A 17,849-nucleotide genomic window follows, 5' to 3' on the forward strand; every position below is an offset into this window, starting at 1 on the left:
TTACAAGATTAAACTGACATTGTTGAGCTTGTGTAATCAACGCGATGACGTCATCGCGATGATCACCATCACCTGACGATGACATGCTATTTTTTCAGGGCAATTTGTACCTTATGGTCACTTTATCTAGTGTACAACCAAGACCGATTCGTTAACAGCTGTGTGACTGTTAAATTATAGTTGTTGACAGCGGTTTATTAAACACCCGACTGTCTTCATTTACCCAGAATGCCTCGCTTGCTGGAGTGACTGTGTAGAATAGCATCAGCCAGCTAACTACATTTGACATTCATTAAGTTGTCGCTACTATGCATGTTTACTGTATGAAATAAGATAAAAGAGGGAAATAAAATAAAAGGGGAAGGCAAAAATCTGTTGTTGTCAATACGCCAGCAATGCCTCTCTTCACGACCAACCCATTTGATCAAGATGTTGGTGAGTAATCAGAACTGGGGACTATTTCTAGCAGGCTAGCTAGCTAGCTAACTAAACTAGCTTTGAATACAGCTTTGTTTGTGTTCTTCAGCTCTCGGCTGCTTAGCTAAATGCTACCCTGCAGAGCTAAGTTGGTAATGTTATATGGCTGTCTTGTAACGTATTTTGCAGGCTATATAAACTGACACGCTGTAGTCAATGTTATTGTTTTTAAATGTCTGTTTTGCCTGTGTTTGTTGTGGTTCGCTCTGTTAGCCGAAGAGCACAGTTGGCTAACTAGCTTGCACCCTTAGCTATATTATTTAGAGATTTAACGTTAGCTAGATACCAGCAACTAACATTTGGAAACGTTCACAGAGTTCGTAATTTGAAGAGTTAAGGTTACTTGTATAATTCTTTTTTTTTTTTAAGTCATAGTATATGTAACGTTAGTTAAAATAGATTTTCTTCGGTCAGGTAAACTGTTGACGTTAGTTGTGGGACAGATATGTTGTCATCAGATATAATAATAACGTCATCACAACCTCACTGTATCCCACCGTATGTTGACGAGCCTGCCATCTCACAGTTGCAGAGAAAGAGGATGTGATGGTGTGTGAAACCATAAAGTCACACTGCTTTTCCTCTTCTCTCTTTGTTCTGTGTCGAGTGGTTAACCACTTCATTAGCATGTAACGGTGCAGGAGGTGAAAAGGGTACACAAACACCTCGTTATACTTTTCCATATAAAACTATAGCCCTCAAAACCAGCAATAACTGCTAATTTGGTAAAGCTTATGATGGTTATATTTGGACTGTTAGGTGTTAATTCAGCTTGAGTGGCTGTTTTCAGGTTGTTTATGTATAAATATGCTCATAAAATATCTGTGTTCATCTGCTTGTTGCTAGGGGTTGGGGAAATAAAGTATCCTTTATTATGGTATTTGTAATCTGAAATAGCAATGTCTATATGAATCTAGTACATTTTTACAGTTGAGAACCTGTTAATGAATACGTCACCTGTCTGTTTTTTTGGCCAGTTCAGACTCAAAATTCAATTAACTTTATATATAAAATTATATAACAATTCAGTGGAATATATATATATATATATATATATATATGTGTGTGTGTGTGTGTGTGTGTGTGTGTCATCCACCCCCACTGTTGACCATGTTGTCTCTCTGCCAGTGCAGTCTTTCAGTTTTGCACAAATGTACTTGATGATTACAAAGGCAGCTAAACACATGGGTCATATGGCTGGAAAGCGGTATGTGTCAGCTTTATAAGAGGTTGTACTTTTTTTGGAAATATGAGGTAACTTGCAAGTCAAGTACACAGAGGCTAAGTACTATACTTACTGCATAAACTGTAAGTCCACCTAACACTGTTTAATTATGTAATTTGGCAAAAGGAGAAATCTCAGAAAGGCATTGTGACTTATGCCAAACTGACAGGGAAACTGAATTAAAGACCGCCACCAGTCTCAATATAAAACCAACATTATGAGCTTCATCACATTGGTATTTATTTCATGGCTGTGGTATTCTTAGGGGCTTCTGTTATTTTGTGTGTCACTCTAATGTCTATGCTCATTTGTATGATTAACAAAAAAAAGACCAAAGGAAAGGATCTTGCACAAGCACACAGCTTACAACTACATTTTCTGTTTTATTATTTCTGATCTTAGGAGGAACCTTACTTGCTCTTCCACTCTGTCTCTAAATATAATAAGTAATGAAAAGAGTGCTTTTGTAATCATTAACTTTTCTGCTTACCTTGGTTGTTGTATGCTTTTTTTCCTGCAGAGAAAGCAACCAGTGAGATGAACACAGCTGAGGACTGGGGCCTCATTCTGGACATATGTGATAAGATAGGGCAGTCACGCACTGGGTTAGTTAACTGTCTTCATGCTAAACCTGACACACAAGCACTTTTATCAAGCGTTGCATGAAGGTTTCTTTACGTTTTTCAATCGTAAAACACATGTATCCCAGGGGAGATAGAACTCAGGGACAAGGAGAAATGGAAGATAAATATTGATACCTTAATGTTCATTAAAACTTAGGATATATTTTACTTAACATAGCTGATTGATCTTTGGTCCTTGTCAAGCAGTTAATATCCACAAAGTTTTCATTTCTACCATTCTGTTGCAGGCCTAAAGAATGTCTCCGTTCTATAATGAGAAGAGTGAACCATAAGGATCCCCACGTGGCCATGCAGGCACTGACCGTAAGCAGACTGTAAACAAACAACCATCTTTGAAGTGTAAATAGTTCGGTTCTTGGAGGCATCACATAGTCCTCTTGTCATCTTCCGCTAATTAACCTAAGCTAGTGGAGTAATCAGCTTTATTCTATGATATGATAAGTGTTCTCCTAATACGTGCTACATGTTTGTAACATGTTGCTATGGATTAAATACTGAGTCTGATGAACTGTTTGTACCAATGTCATCACAGCTCCTTGGTGCTTGTGTCTCAAACTGTGGCAAGATATTCCACTTGGAGGTGTGCTCCAGAGAGTTTGCAAGTGAAGTCAGCAACGTCTTAAACAAGGTGTGTGATGTCATTTTTACTTTCAGTGTGTTGTCCACAATAATTATGTTTGCTTACTTGAAATCCAGCCATGCTACATCCAGTTCCTTGTTCTCATGATGTGCCTTTTAATGCTTCTCCCCAGGGCCACCCCAAAGTGTGTGAGAAGCTGAAAGCCCTGATGGTGGAGTGGGCAGAGGACTTCCGCAACGATCCCCAACTCAGTCTGATCTCAGCTATGATCAAGAATCTACGCGAGCAGGGTGTAACTTTCCCAGCTGTCGGGTCCCAGGTAGGTGTATAGGGTGGTATAGACTGGGGTTTTATTTTATCTTTAGCATACTCAGTGTATTTTTTTGCTGTATTTAAGGCTTTCCTGTTGGACTAGTGGTTGAAAGCCATACCACGTCCCCATTTTGATTCCGGCCGAGGACCTTTTTGTTGCATGTCTTTTGCTTCCCATATTTCATTGCCTAATAAAGGCAAAATGCCAAAAAATGATCTAACATAAAAATGTTTTTATTTAATTGGGGAATTTCATGTTGTTTTGCTTAAACATTGAGACCCATACTTAGAGCTGGGCGATATGGAGAAAATCAAATATCACGATATTTTTGACCAAATACCTTGATACCGATACCGCAACGATATTGTAGGGTTGATTATTGGTGCTTTCACAAAATATTTACACAATGAGAGTTTTGATAAATAATCATCAGTAATGTGTATATAATGACTAAGTGGGGTAAAGGCAAATAACATAACAGTTACAACAGTCTGGGAAGTTCAGAAAAGTACATCACTTTACTGTAATGCAGCCTTTAAAACCAGGAAAAGACACCACTTATGCCATATTACGATATCCAAAATCTAAGACGATATCTAGTCTCATATCACGATATTGATATAATATCAATATATTGCCCAGCCCTACCCACACTCATCCTTTTATTCTTCTAGTTGCTGATTTACCTGAGCATGCGATTTTATATTTTTTCACAGGCTGCAGAGCAAGCAAAAGCAAGCCCTGCTTTAGTGGCAAAGGATCCCGCCACCTCAACAAACAAAAAAGAAGAAGAAGACTTGGCCAAAGGTAAGGAGCTGATGGTTGACCGTTACTGCACACTGAAATGGTTATTTAAGTTTTTCAATTCTCTGGCAATGGAGAAATGCCTTTTTGAAGAAGCGTGCAAGTGCATGCACACTAACACCTTTTAATTCTTTATTTACATTGTGACTTGCATAACTCACTGTTTACACTGGATTAATGCATTGCAGATGTTCAACAATAAATAAGGACTCTCCAGGGCAAATGCATGATTTCATGTATCTGTCTCTTTTGTGTGCAGCTATTGAGTTGTCACTAAAGGAGCAACGTCAGCAGCCACAGAGCTCCCTGTCGAGCCTTTACCCAAACACTTCCAGCCTGCTCTCCTCAAACAAGTCCGACGGCAGGAAAGTCCGTGCCATCTACGACTTTGAGGCCGCTGAGGACAATGAGCTCACCTTCAAGTCAGGAGAAATCATCACTATCCTGGACGATAGGTGAATTTTTACACATACAAATCATAAGCGGGTAAAAACAGCAGGCAAGGATTTGACTGAGAGGATTGGAGAGGGCTAGATGGTATTCTGAGTTTGGTGAAAATATTCAGATGTTTTTAGAGAAGCTTGAAACTGTGCAAACTAAGGTGTAAAATGGTCTTCTTATCTAATCTGTTGAATATTTAATATCAGATCTTAAAGCAGCACAGAGAAGACAACAATTCAAATCTGTTGTTTGATCATGTCTGAGGGTTTTCTTTTTTATTTCAGTGACCCCAACTGGTGGAAAGGGGAAACATACCAGGGAGTGGGGTTGTTCCCCTCTAACTTTGTCACAGCTGACCTCACTGCAGAGCCTGAGATGAGTGAGTACACACACACACGCACACGCACACACACACATGCACGCACCCTTTATCCACCAATGCCATCTCTAGTTCTTTGATAGCCCATTTAGTCCATTAGCAATATTGTTTTATTGATCCTAGAGTGCAAATATTGTATCACTTGCACACAGCTGGTCATACAACACAAAGAACACAGTACAATCAAGACATTGGTCAGACAGAAAGTGATCAGTAAACGGCAACACTGCCTGTACTTCGCAAATAGCATTTTGGACAAATGACCTCTTATTAGAGAGAGCTTCATACAGTTCTTTCCATGTGAATTTAGATGTCCAATAAATTGTCAAAACCCTGACGGAAAGGGCTTGGTCATCTAGCGGAATAGATTCCATGGTTTTCACTGTAATCAGCTTTGCTTTGTTGCCGTCTGGTAGGGGTTTGTCATGCTTCTTTATTACGTCCAAGTGTTTGTTGCTTTGCCACACTTTTCTTATTATTGCTTGTTGCTTGTTCATCATATTCTTTTGCGTGATGCTTCTGCGAGTGTGTCATCCCTCAGAACACTCATACCGCACGTGTACTATTTTGTTTTTGTTTACCTCCGTTCGTGTAAAACATCTCCAATCATCAAACATGATGAAATCTTTTGACCATTATTGTGTTGTGTGTTTCTACTTTTTGTTACAGCAGGTTGCAAGAAAAGTAACTATGATGACAGTGACAATTTGTCAATATCCTCCTTTATGTATGTGTAACTGATTGCTACTGTTACATTGTTTTGCTGCTGCCACATCCGCTGTTACTTGGAAATCTACAGTGAAGACAGAGAAGAAGAGCGTACAGTTCAGTGAGGACATCCAGGTGGAGACCATAGAGCCCGAACAAGAGCCTGTATATATAGACGAAGTAAGTTCCCCGGTGTGAACACTTGCTTGCTAAGCTTTTTCTGCCTCATTGAGATCTCACTGTTGCATCAATACATTTAAGAGTTTTGTTCCAAAATAGGATCTGCCATTTAAAAATTGTCACCTGCTGACCAAAAATCATAGACTAAACATAGACTAGGTTTCATTTTTATTTTAGGAAGATAGATTTTTTTCAATACTGGATTAAAAGATTCACTCATCACATGTACCTGTAAAGTGTCATCACAGGTAATTTATTAAAATCTTTCAGGACAAAATGGACCAGCTACTGCAGATGATCCAGAGTGCAGATCCCACAGACAACCAGTCAGACAGCGTCGAGTTACTACAGTTGGAAGGTAAACTAAATTTAGGGTTGATGTTGTGTAAAGTGAATGTAAGTGATACAAAAGTAAATGTCACTATGCAGAAGCTAATCTGGTATTTTGTTTTGCAAAGGTGGATTATTATTATTATTATTAACTACGGATGAAATCGATAACTATTTGTTGTTGTATTTTTTTTATCAGGTGCCTGCAATCAAATGGGGCCCCTCATTGACCAGAAGTTGGACGATATAGACAGGTACATTGTGATGACGTGACATGCTTTGCCCACAGAAAGTGAAGAATCTAACAATTCAGATGGCAGACAGAAAACACGCAACACTGACCCACATAAATATTAAGTGTGTGTGTGTGTGTGTGTGTGTGTGTGTGTGTGTGTGTGTGTGTGTGTGTCAGGAAGCACTCCGAGCTGTCAGATCTGAATGTGAAGGTGATGGAAGCTCTATCTTTGTATGCCAAGATAATGAATGAAGATCCAGTGTACGCCATGTATGCCAAGCTACAGAGCCAACAGTACTACATGCAGCAACCTGCCAACGCAGCACAACAGGTATAGTCACTAACACATCAGCGTCCGTCCTTTTTTTTAAAAAAACTTTTATGCTTTTTGAAAGCATAAAAGTCAAAACTGTCTACCATACAAATGGGTATACCAGAAGAAGATTTTGAGTGATGTAATTATGTTTTGGGTCTACTGTCCTTTTTAACAGGAACAGTTTAATGTAACCGTCTAAATTTACCTTTGTAACATCAGGAGGAATTTGAAGCTCGTTGTTGTACAGAGACTAATAGATTTTCCTTAATTTGAGAACTGTAGCACCCTGCTATACAATAAAAAGAATAACACACTCTGGGCCTTATTTTAACGATCAAAGCGCATGGCGTGAAGCGCATGGCGCAGGTGTGTTTAGGGCGTGTCCAAATCCACTTTTGGGAACTATTCTAAGGCGGCGAAGCACTGCTACTTGGGCGGAGTGATTAGCACAACACCTGAAAAGCACTGTTGTTACTCTCTGCTCCTCACCACGGGGCTTCTCAGGTGCTGCAAGCAGATCACTCTGCCCAAGTAGCAGTGCTTCGCCTTCTGAGAATATAGTTCCCAGTTTGTATACGGTTAGAAGACGGCTGTGTCTCATGTGACCTTGTTATTTGTACACGCTGTGACTATACAAATCACAACATGTAAATAGGAAAATGTTGGCGTTATTTTGTCACTTATTGGGAGCAGTAGGCTAGTTGGAGCCAGTTACCTCCAGGATCTGTGCTAAGCTAGGCTACCGGTGGGTGCGTCAGACAGAGTTACGACACACATGGAGATGAGAAGGGTATGTATGGAATTATCTAACTCTGGGGGATACCGTGAATAAGCTAAAGTCCCAATAAGTCGGCGTGTTCCTTTAAACACCGTGGGTTCTGGACGGTCTTAAAATAGCAAAGACACTTGCATTGGGCTTTGCGCCGTGCCTGGTGCAAGATAGGGCCAATGTGCTTTTGATTATTTAGATTTACCTTGGTAACCTCACGGCTAGGTTACCATGTAAATTGCTATTGATCTTACTGTTGAACTTACTGCTCACTGTGCATGTTTTTGACCACAGGTCTACGCTGGTCAGCCTGCATCAGGTTCGTATGCCATGAGCGGTACTACGGTGCAGGGTTACACTGTTCCCATGGAGCAGCTTCCAGCTGGAACCCCCATACCTGGTCAGCCAGCTCCCAGGTGAGTTTCAGATACACCAGTAGCTAGAGCTCTAACCATTCCAAATGTTGCTGTACAATTAATTGTCTCAAAAATAATTGTGATTAACAATATAATTGTCTCTTTCAGTCAAATGTAAAGATATTTATTTATGTATTACTTTTTTAAACAAATTAAAGTTGTGAATGAATTCCAGGATACATCTGTTGGTTATATCACTGTCATGTGACCCAGATAATGTAGTAACACAAATACACAGCCTATGAAGTAAACAATGCCTAAAACATTTTTTAACTTTTAAAAGTTTAACATTTGCAGGAAGTGTTGAGTTTTATTGCGAATAACTTAACAGCGCTCAAAAGAAAAAAAGAAATGTAACCTTGCAATGTAAGTATTTGTATTAAAAAGAAATTCAGAGCAGCAGATTGGTGAGTGTGACATTACTCTGTTTTTGTATAGATGGAATTAGTGCTGTGGAAATCTAAATTAGGCTGAAATTACCATGCAAGTTAAATTTAAATGACGGAGGTTGAGGTTAATTCCATGTCTGGCCTTTAGTGACTACCTGTACTAACTGTAATTATTCGTGCTGGTCACGGCTATTATTTGAGACTTTTATTAGAGAGCTTACGGTATTATGAATTCTACCCTCCACCACGTGCTGTAGTGTCGTAATTGACGTTGCTTCATTCTTTTCCATAGTGATGTTCATATGTACATGGGCCAGCCACCAGTCTACACTGCAGCTCCAGGCAGCATGGCCCCAGCAGACTTGCAGTCCTACCAGCTCCCAGCCCCTGGCCAGGCCCCAGGCATGACGCAGATGCCAAACTACAGCACCCCCTCTGGGCCGAGCATAGCACCTTCCTCAGACCCCTCACAGGCCCCCTACTCAGAGAAAGCCTTGCTATAGGCCCCCCTGAGCTCACCGTTATCGCCACGCATACACGTGAACCAGACCTGATCAAATAGTGGTCTTAGATCATTTATTTTATTATGTTTTATGATTAGTTTTATCATAGAACACCAGCTGGATGAAACAATTCAAATAGAGTAGACTAAACAACTTGGCATTTGGCACACTTTGAGTTGTTTTATCTGGCAGATAAATATACAGTTACACTTCTCACTCCAGGTTTAGAAGTGATCACGAGGGTGTGATTTGAAGAGCTCCCACCAAGACATGCGTAGTATGAAAATGGACACACTGTGTTCTTTTAATTGATGATGTTTCTGCATTTTCACTCTTCTTCTCCATGCCTTTACATGACTCAGATGTGAAGACACGGAGGAGTATTTATTTGCACTTTTATCTTCAGTTGCACTTATTTAAGTTTTGGTCATTTAAGCCTGATCACTTCCCAAAAAAGCAATATACGCATTGTCCATTTTTTATGTACGAGGCCTGACTTATTGCTCCCTTTTTATGATAGGACTTTTGAAAAATTGTGGTAATGTTTTATTTTATGGTTCCGAACTACATAATGTGGTACCAATTATAGAGGAAATGAGACCAAGTTATTTTAGTTAGGCTTTAGGTAAATTAAAAATCAGTTGAGGAATTTCCTTTAATGAATGAATATTTACTTGGCTTTAAATAGAGCCATTCGTTTGTCATTTATCATTGGAAACTTTATTCTTCATACTGTGTATATTTTTGGATGTTCAGCTGACCTACTGTGTACTGACTTAAGACTTTTTAGGTTACACTAGCAATTCATTTGAGTTAATTAATTGGAAGTGAATTGAACTGCTTATCGGCAGTATTTTACCTATAGTTGGTATCAAAATCTACAGCTCTTTCCTGGAAACTTCTAAGAAATTACGGACCTGTAAAATAAAGCATTAACAAAATTGCTTTGAGAAAACAAGTGTAGCTGTAGCCACTTATCTAACCTAACTACAAAATGTGTGTATATATATATATATATATATATATATATATGCAATTACTATTTGATCAAGTGTGATATACACACATGCATTCCTTCACACCACCCCTCAACATGCCCACTGAAGCTACACACAGGATACACAAACACACTACAGACAGGTGTTCAGCAGCGGAGACACACCAGTTGGTTCACACATCCTCAGCCGTGTATGATAATTTACCCTCACTCACACACTAATATACCGCAGCCTTCTCACCCATTTAAAGCAACTGCAGTGCTAATCGTGTCTCAAAAAAGGGCCGTCAACTTACATTTCACCTTACTTTCTTTCTTCTTTTTTTTTTATCAGAAAAAGGACTTTTAGCGATGCTAAAAACGTTGAGTTACTACATTCTGTATATGTGGTCAACTTTTAGAAGTACTGAAAACTGAAGCCACTTTGTTTTTTGAAGGGAAAAAGAAACCAGAGGAATTGAAGCATGCACATGACTCTTGTATATACTGTAATGAACTAGTAGTGAAGCCACATGATGACCTCATGGGTGGGCTGGATGTTAGCACAGCTCCAAGTGTTTCTCTCAGCCTTAAAGGTGAACTCTGCAGTCATGATGTCCCTGCTGAACTAAAGGTGTAAAAGCCAAAGAGAGAAAAGTGGGGGAAAAAACGCCAGATAAGATTTTTCTTTTTATTCTTTTCTTAAGATTGACTCTTAACATCATACTGCAGAGTTTTCCTTTTCAAAATGCGCAGCTCTTGATCCTTGTTGGTGGATGTAGGGTTTGCTTTGTCTCTATTCATGGGCTGTACTAACACACTACAGACTTGGCTACTAAAGGGCAAACTGAACTGCCCCAGTGTCTTTAAAGCATCTCTTTAGTCAGTGTTAAAACGTGAATACTATGGGGGGTTTTTTTTGGGGTTTTTTTGTAGTGCATTTTAATTTATGTTTTGATTATTGTTATGCTATTTTATATGAAGAAGCAGTGCAGGATGTATGTATTCAGAGAAAAGCGTAATATGTGATATTCTGCCTAACTTAGTTGTATATTTAAGTCACTCACATGAGAACGTTTTCTCAGTGTTTGATACATGCTTATTGTACTGTAGGGTCAAATGGATGGTAATGTGAAAAACTGATCTAACCTCCCCATGCATTTCAAACCTGTCCTTTCTCAGAGCTGTCTAACACTAAAACAAATTCTACCTGAAGCAGAACTGAAATACAGTTTTATGATTCTGGAATGCACAGTCAGGATTTGAAAAACACCTCTTTCTCAAGGTTTCGCTAAAGCTATCAGTTACCGTGACCCTTTTAAGTTGAAATATTGTAGAAAGTCTACTTCTCATATTATACTTGATATACTCTTCCATGGCTTCTGTGTTCAAAGTCTTTGGGAAAAAGTTGATGTTTAAGAATACGGACTGGATTGCAAAACACTGATGAAACAGGAAAATGATTTATCCGTTGTCTGATATTGAACAGTGCTACATGAAGGAATTATGAAGCAGTGTTAAATATGATGAAGTAGATTTTCCAGTTGCGGGACAAATTGGTGTGTTGAGATATTTGTGTCATTTCAATTTCTCTTGAGATACTATAATTGTGCTCCTCGTTGCCACCCATGTGCCACCGTAAGAATATAAAACAACCCACAACGTGAGCCTTGGTACCTGGGACTTTGCAAACGTGAAGCCATTTAATTCTCCAGAACTTGATTTTAGCATTAACATACTTGAGTTTAAAGATTAGAAATATTTGCTCCCTTTAACTAAGTGCAAGAGTGAAATCGTGTTAATCTGTTGGATCAAAGAGGGCTGTAAATGTCAAATACATAAAAAGTAGCAGCTATTCTGGGACCACAGGACCAGGAGCCAGTTAATCATCACACATCATCCAAATGTAAAATTTTATTGCAACATAGTGTTGGACTGCAGCCCCGATGTAACTTTATTGCACAGGAGTGAGATGCTGCCTGTTTTTAAGTTTTAAACATCATTATTGTAAAGGTTATGTCTGAACTTGTATCCTGATGTTTGTATGTATTCTTTTAACCATACTTATTAATTGGTATTCACAATAAAACCAGGCCAAATGTACAGAATAATATGAATGGCCTTGTCTTGTTTTTAGATGCATGAAATACAAAACGTGTTTTATTTAGTTATATTTAACTGCAAAGAGTTCAACTGATGATAGGCAAAGTCAGGAGATTTTAAAGACCCTTAAACTACATGGACACTCGATTTTCTATCGAAGTTGCTTTCTAGTCTTTCAGATTTATCCAATCAGAGCTCGCATCACTCCACATCCGTCTTGCTTGTATCCCTGTCTATCCCTCCCTTTTTTCCAGTGTCTCTCACTCCGTCAAGCTGCTTTACTCTATCAGGGGTTCTCTCTCTCTCTCTCTCTCTCTCTCTCTCTCTCTCTCTCTCTCTCTCTGTGTGTGTGTGCGCCCAGCTTAGGCGCCAAAGACCATGTCGCTTCATCTAAAATAACATCTGTTAAAACAGACATGGGTCTCAATGTAATCAAGTACTCGTGAACATTTCAGCAGTCGGCTGAGTGTAATTCTGTCCTTGAAATTACGGGATGGGAGTGCTCTTTTTTTTGTGAGCCCATAAAAAGGCGAGCATGACCACCTCATTACCTCAGCAATAAAAGAATACAGCCTCAGTGCAGTGTAAGCAATGTCAGTGTGCAGAGTCCAACAGCTCGACCGGCTCATTTTGTGGGAGATGATTGTCAAAGTCTTTCGTTCCAAGTTCAGACCAGCAACTGGTTTTCAAGGACCATGCCCTCGGGGAAGACGGTCAAGCTCATCCTGTATGAGGTTCTGCAGCTTGCAGCCCTTATCGTACCCATCTTTGTGATTATGGAGAGGTTTGCCAGCCTCATACGTGATTTGAGAGGAGGGGATCTAACAGCCTACTGGCTAGTGGTGGCAGCCTCTATTGCCTATGTGACCTCTGTGACCCTGCTGGTGTGGGTTCCTCTGAAATATCTCATTCTGAAGCGGCAGAGGTTTATCTCAGAGATCACACAGTGGTGAGTACAGCTGTTTGGATAGAACCCAAACCCTTTGAGGCAGATTTGGGATTTTGGAAGTTGACTAAACGAAGAAAAAAACACTTGAATAACAATGCAGTAGTGAAAGGACAAACAAAGTAGCAATATTACAATGTATAAATACCTTGTTACTAATAAGTCCAGAAAAATATAAGTGCCCATGATGCAAATTGGAGTTGGCATTGTAGTTGGTTGATGTGGATCTAATCTTAACTACTGTTTTGTTGTTTAATCTTTAACAAAGCATCATATTTCTTATGTTTTGTGTGCACTCTTCTGAGGGGTTTTAGTACTGCTAGCCAGGTATAACTTGCATGACCAGTAGCTTACGGTGGCTAATGTTAGCCAACTTTAGATAGATACTGCTTCGTAACTGACATCACTGAGTGAGTTTGCTGACTCAATGTCCCCTATAATCCTAACTACTTAATCTACAAAGTAGACTGGCTCAACGGATGTACAGTACCTGTCAAATGTTTGGACGCACTTTCTCATTCAAGTGAATGGGAAAGTGTGTCCACACTTTTGACTGGTTGTTGGGATAAAGCCTGACATCAGGAGATAGCAGACAATCTACAAAGTAACTATAACTATAGATGTCCGATAAATGTCATGGGTAAAAAGAGCAGTATTTGTAGTTATTAAGTAGCATAAAATGAATGTAGTCCTGACAAGATAGATTAAATGCAGTATAGTATATACATTGAGAATAGGATCAGCACTTCTATAAAAAAAAAAAAAAAAAAAGGAACAATTATTCATTATACTGAAATGATTGTTCTGAAATGTGAACTAAATACATCCTATTTTGTTTTTCAGGAGACCAACAGCACTAGCGTATCTCATCTTGTGTACATTACCATGCTTTGCTATTTTAATAGCCAGCTCCAAGGTAAAGTCATCAAGACCGATTGTTCTTGTCACAGAGAAGCACTTGTTGATGTTTAGTTCTTTCATGCTCTGACGGGGTCCTTGAACAGGCATATTTGTTGTAAACATTTGTGGCACAAGCTCGTTTTATGACCCCCTCGTGTAAGAGAATGTGTTTAGAGCACTATTATTATTCACTGAGTGATGGTTGACACGGCACATTGCACCACAGAGAAAGAAGATGGCTGGTTACCAATGCTTCATTCTCTTGATTTTGCTTCCAAATATTTTCTCACCGTGTACTGAGAGGGACTTTGGCACCATTATAATTGTAAGAAAAAGTAACGTGTCCACCGTCACATGCCTGTACTCTCTGTTGGTATTCAGTAACCCACAGTGAACATAACAAGTTGGTCATTAACTCAAACTTTAATACCATCCACCACTCTAAAACAAAAAAGAAATTAAATGAAAAATGTATTTTCTTCCAAGATAAGCAAGGACATAAATAAGAGCATCTGACCACACAAAAACTTGTCAGACATATTCATACATCCAATATGTCTTCATCTTGTTTAAGGGCATTCAGCAGCATCTTAATGTCCATAATGATGGGGTGATAAAATCAGATGGCTTCATAAAACTTGGCTCCTCTTTCTCAGTCCAGCCAAATGCCTTGATGAAAGGGTTTCGATTCAGTTTCTTCCTGCTTCATTCCTCATGATTTCTCAGTGGCAGATCGCTTCTTTTTACTATTGAATTCACGTTTATGTTTGTTGTTACCGGTTGTACTGTGCTGTAGGTGCAGGTGGACAGAGGACACCGAATCGACCATTTCATTGAGTTGCCCGTTTCCTTGGTACTTTTTTCCCTCATCTGTGTGGATGTCATAGAGCGGATTCGCCCCTTTAGGCTCGTCAGACAATGTAAGTTTTGAAGTCGTTGGCATTCTTACAATTTAAATGACGTTGAAGTGTATATGTCCTGCATTTTTTTCTTCTGTGAGATCAAATGGATACCTGTAATGATTCAGCTGGACTCATTTCTCTATCATACTGTAGGCGCCGGCGGTATTAGTTGACCACCATACCAACATTTGGTCAGTTTCTTATCAATCACTAGTCAGTAAGTCTGCATTACTAATGCAATGGACAACTGTGGGCCCTAAGATTTCTGTGTGGCAATTACTTTGCCAAATACATTTGTAATTAACCAAACACTGAAGCACAATTAATAACATGACACCTTTAATGTTGCCGTTAATATTATGTTTACATGGTATTGTAGTCTTACAGGTTGGTTTCTGGGACCCTGGGCAATTTGAGTTTGGGGGACGTTTGGTGTAGGGTGGACTCAATAGAGACCCACAGCTCACTTTTTCCCTGGGGCGCCCTAGCAGGCTAATCCAGCCCTGATAGTCCAGATATACAGTATACCTGTATGTGCCTCTCCAATACAATCCTACAGCACCATTTCAAAACAACCACTTTGAAAAGTACCCCCCAAAAGTGCCTAAAACACGTATTTTCAATACGCTGAAGCCTCTTTAATGAGACATCTATATGTTTATGTCTTTGTTTATCAACGACCTGCGTCTTTTACTTTTTTATGAGTACACGTGATAGCAGGTGGCCACAGTGCGCCAGCCGAAAAGTTAAAAAGAGAGAGCTAAACAAATGACCAACACAATATCAAAACTTTATAAGAAAGGCATAAGGTTGAGTATTTGCATGTTCTCTGGCTCTATATGTTAAAGAGCACGACTAAAGTAGATGTACACAGCTGTACATTACGTTGTCAGTTCATTAGGTACACCTAGCTAAAACTAATGCAGTCTAATACAACAGTCCTGCAATAAATCTGACCTCCATGAAGATTTTAATGTTCACTTTCTGTTCAAACTGTTTCAGAGAGGTGTTGATTCAACTTAATGACCATTTTGAACGTTTAAATTTGTGGTGCTGTTAAACTGCATTGTGTTATAGTTGTTTCTATTATTTTATCCAACCCATTTATATGAAGGAGGGTAGACTAAATAACAGAAACGCCTCTCTGTATAAAATATAGCAATGATCTTGACATTGACTAGGCTGACAAGCCAGACCCACATCAAGATGTTGGGTCTGGGAACTCACCATTGGCACGGCTCAATCCGAGGGGCGGGATAAACGGTTGTCTTTCAAATTCCCTCTGCATGCAATAGGATAGCGCTACAACCAACCAGAGCAACGCTAGTTGATAGATATGCGGTTGGCAAAATTCCCGAACACATCTTCCTTTTTTAAGAATGACTTCAGTTCACTTCTTTGTTCCTCCAAGTCTTCCAGAGTCGTGGCCAAAGCCGATTCGAAAGACCGCTGTTCGCCAGCAGCAGCAGCCATCTTCTTTGTTTTCAAGTAGCAGGGAATTCACGCGGAACGGTCACAACTCTGCCATCATTATGTTAAGCCCGCCCACCGACACTATACACGATGTGATTGGCCCGACCAGAGTTTGGTTTTTCCAGCTCGCAAGCCAACGGAGAGTTGCTAGACTGACCCTGGCTGCAAATTACATTTGCAGCCGCTAGGGTCAGTCTAGATTTCTAGACTAGACATTGGCTGGAGTGTAGGCTAACCATAATCCCTGTCATATACAGTATGTAGTATAACAGCTGATGTTGTGTGTGCTCATTTGCAGCAGGCAGCCTGGATTCTGACTTTGACATGCCAGGCCCCGTCCTCACCTACCTGGAACAGGTGACTACCGTAACAGGCCAGCTGCATCCTGATGAAGGCCAGACTGGTTCGACCCAGGGCCACCCAGAGGCCAGGAATGGCAGCACCTCAGGCAGATGGCAGGACCTCGCTGGCTCACCCAGCCGTTCGACACTCAGCTCACGAGCACACGGCACTGCCTACCTGTACTCCTCATCGCCACGCCAACGATCCTACTCGGGTTCTCTGGGCGTCCTGTTGAGGAGGGACGGAAGGTCAGAGGTGTTTGTGGATAGTTTTCTGTTCTGGCTCGACACTGTGGAGATGGTAAGAGTGGCAGGAGAGCCGTCAGTCTTCTACTCGGCCTGGGTGTTTCCTGTCTACATCCTCGCCTTCATGTCTACTCTCCGCATGGTCATCACTCCTCACAATCCGTTATTGTCTTCTGCTGGAGTTGCTCTGCAGGACCTTCCTTTCTTCATCATTCGGGTCGCTCTGATTGTTGTGTTTGGTTATGTAACTCCTGTGTTGTACACATTGAAAAATGTGCTGGTGAGCCTGACTTTTATCTACTTTACATTTCTGACTAGGCTGAGGATTTTCAGAAGGCAGAGCATGTTTTGAGGAGGGTTGACGCATTATGTTGTTTATGAATGATCCACTTTGATTGTGGACTGTTGAACAGTTGGTGTATTTTTGTGTAGGGAGCAGCACCAGAGAAACGTGGAGCTGACATGGAGCTGGTACTGATGATCAAGAAGAACACGCTTTGAGATGTATTATGAGGCCATTCATCCAAATCAAAGTGTAAAAAAAAAAAAAAGATTCTGGATTTCAAACAAAAAAGGTGTGTAGGTGGAGTGTACAGTAAGCCAGTTGTCATGTTTCTGTGACACATTTGAATCCAAATGTATTTATTGATACTTAATTTTATGTTTACTTTTTTTTTATCTGTACCATATTTGTTAACATACTACAAAAACTAATGAAAAAAAAAACATTTGTTGTAAACAAAAGCTTAAACCATTTCAAACATTAACTATGTTAAATAAATAACCTCTGTGTTAACTCAGGTGTAAACATTTTGACAATATTTTAATTTACTATTTATAATGTGCCCACAGAGAATTATCACCTGACTTTGCAGCAGTGCCGGTTCTAAGTGCTATGTAAATTAATTACTTCAAACACACAGTTACCTATCAAAAAACAGCTTATGCTTCCTTTAACACAACAAATTAAAACATCTCTTTATTTTAAACAATGTATAAAAAACTCACCCTAGCCTTCGTTCAGACTGAATTGCCATTTTATTTCACTTCATTAATTTAAGGTGGCATACCTTATGGACCAATGAGTTAAATAAGAAAAATCAACATCAATAATGCTGTATTATAATACTTTACCAAGGCGCTTAATGGAATACGAAAAGTTAGCAACTGACTGAATACATTTACCTTTTTTTTAACAGCTGCCACTGAGTGAACAAACTAGGTAACATTATGTATTCAGGGCTTGTGCAGAC

General features: G+C 39.7%; 2 protein-coding genes across 2 annotated transcripts; both read left to right on the top strand.

Annotated features, from left to right (window-relative positions):
* Positions 1–58: 58 nt before the first annotated feature.
* stam (signal transducing adaptor molecule (SH3 domain and ITAM motif) 1) lies at positions 59–11,796 on the top strand. Its single transcript, XM_078264142.1, has 14 exons — positions 59–435; positions 2,223–2,307; positions 2,574–2,649; positions 2,879–2,974; positions 3,099–3,245; positions 3,956–4,046; positions 4,303–4,498; positions 4,769–4,863; positions 5,663–5,751; positions 6,022–6,109; positions 6,281–6,335; positions 6,494–6,647; positions 7,696–7,817; positions 8,499–11,796. Exons 1-14 carry the CDS (start codon positions 396–398, stop codon positions 8,707–8,709), a joined length of 1,545 nt encoding a protein of 514 aa, XP_078120268.1. The 5' UTR covers positions 59–395; the 3' UTR covers positions 8,710–11,796.
* A 687-nt stretch (positions 11,797–12,483) lies between these two features.
* On the top strand, positions 12,484–16,954 carry tmem236 (transmembrane protein 236). The gene is made up of 4 exons (XM_078265001.1): positions 12,484–12,737; positions 13,578–13,650; positions 14,431–14,554; positions 16,308–16,954. Exons 1-4 carry the CDS (start codon positions 12,484–12,486, stop codon positions 16,946–16,948), a joined length of 1,092 nt encoding a protein of 363 aa, XP_078121127.1. The 3' UTR covers positions 16,949–16,954.
* Positions 16,955–17,849: the final 895 nt, after the last annotated feature.

Source organism: Sander vitreus, chromosome 12 (assembly GCF_031162955.1).
Source record: "Sander vitreus isolate 19-12246 chromosome 12, sanVit1, whole genome shotgun sequence".
In the NCBI taxonomy this organism is placed as follows: Eukaryota; Metazoa; Chordata; class Actinopteri; order Perciformes; family Percidae; genus Sander; species Sander vitreus.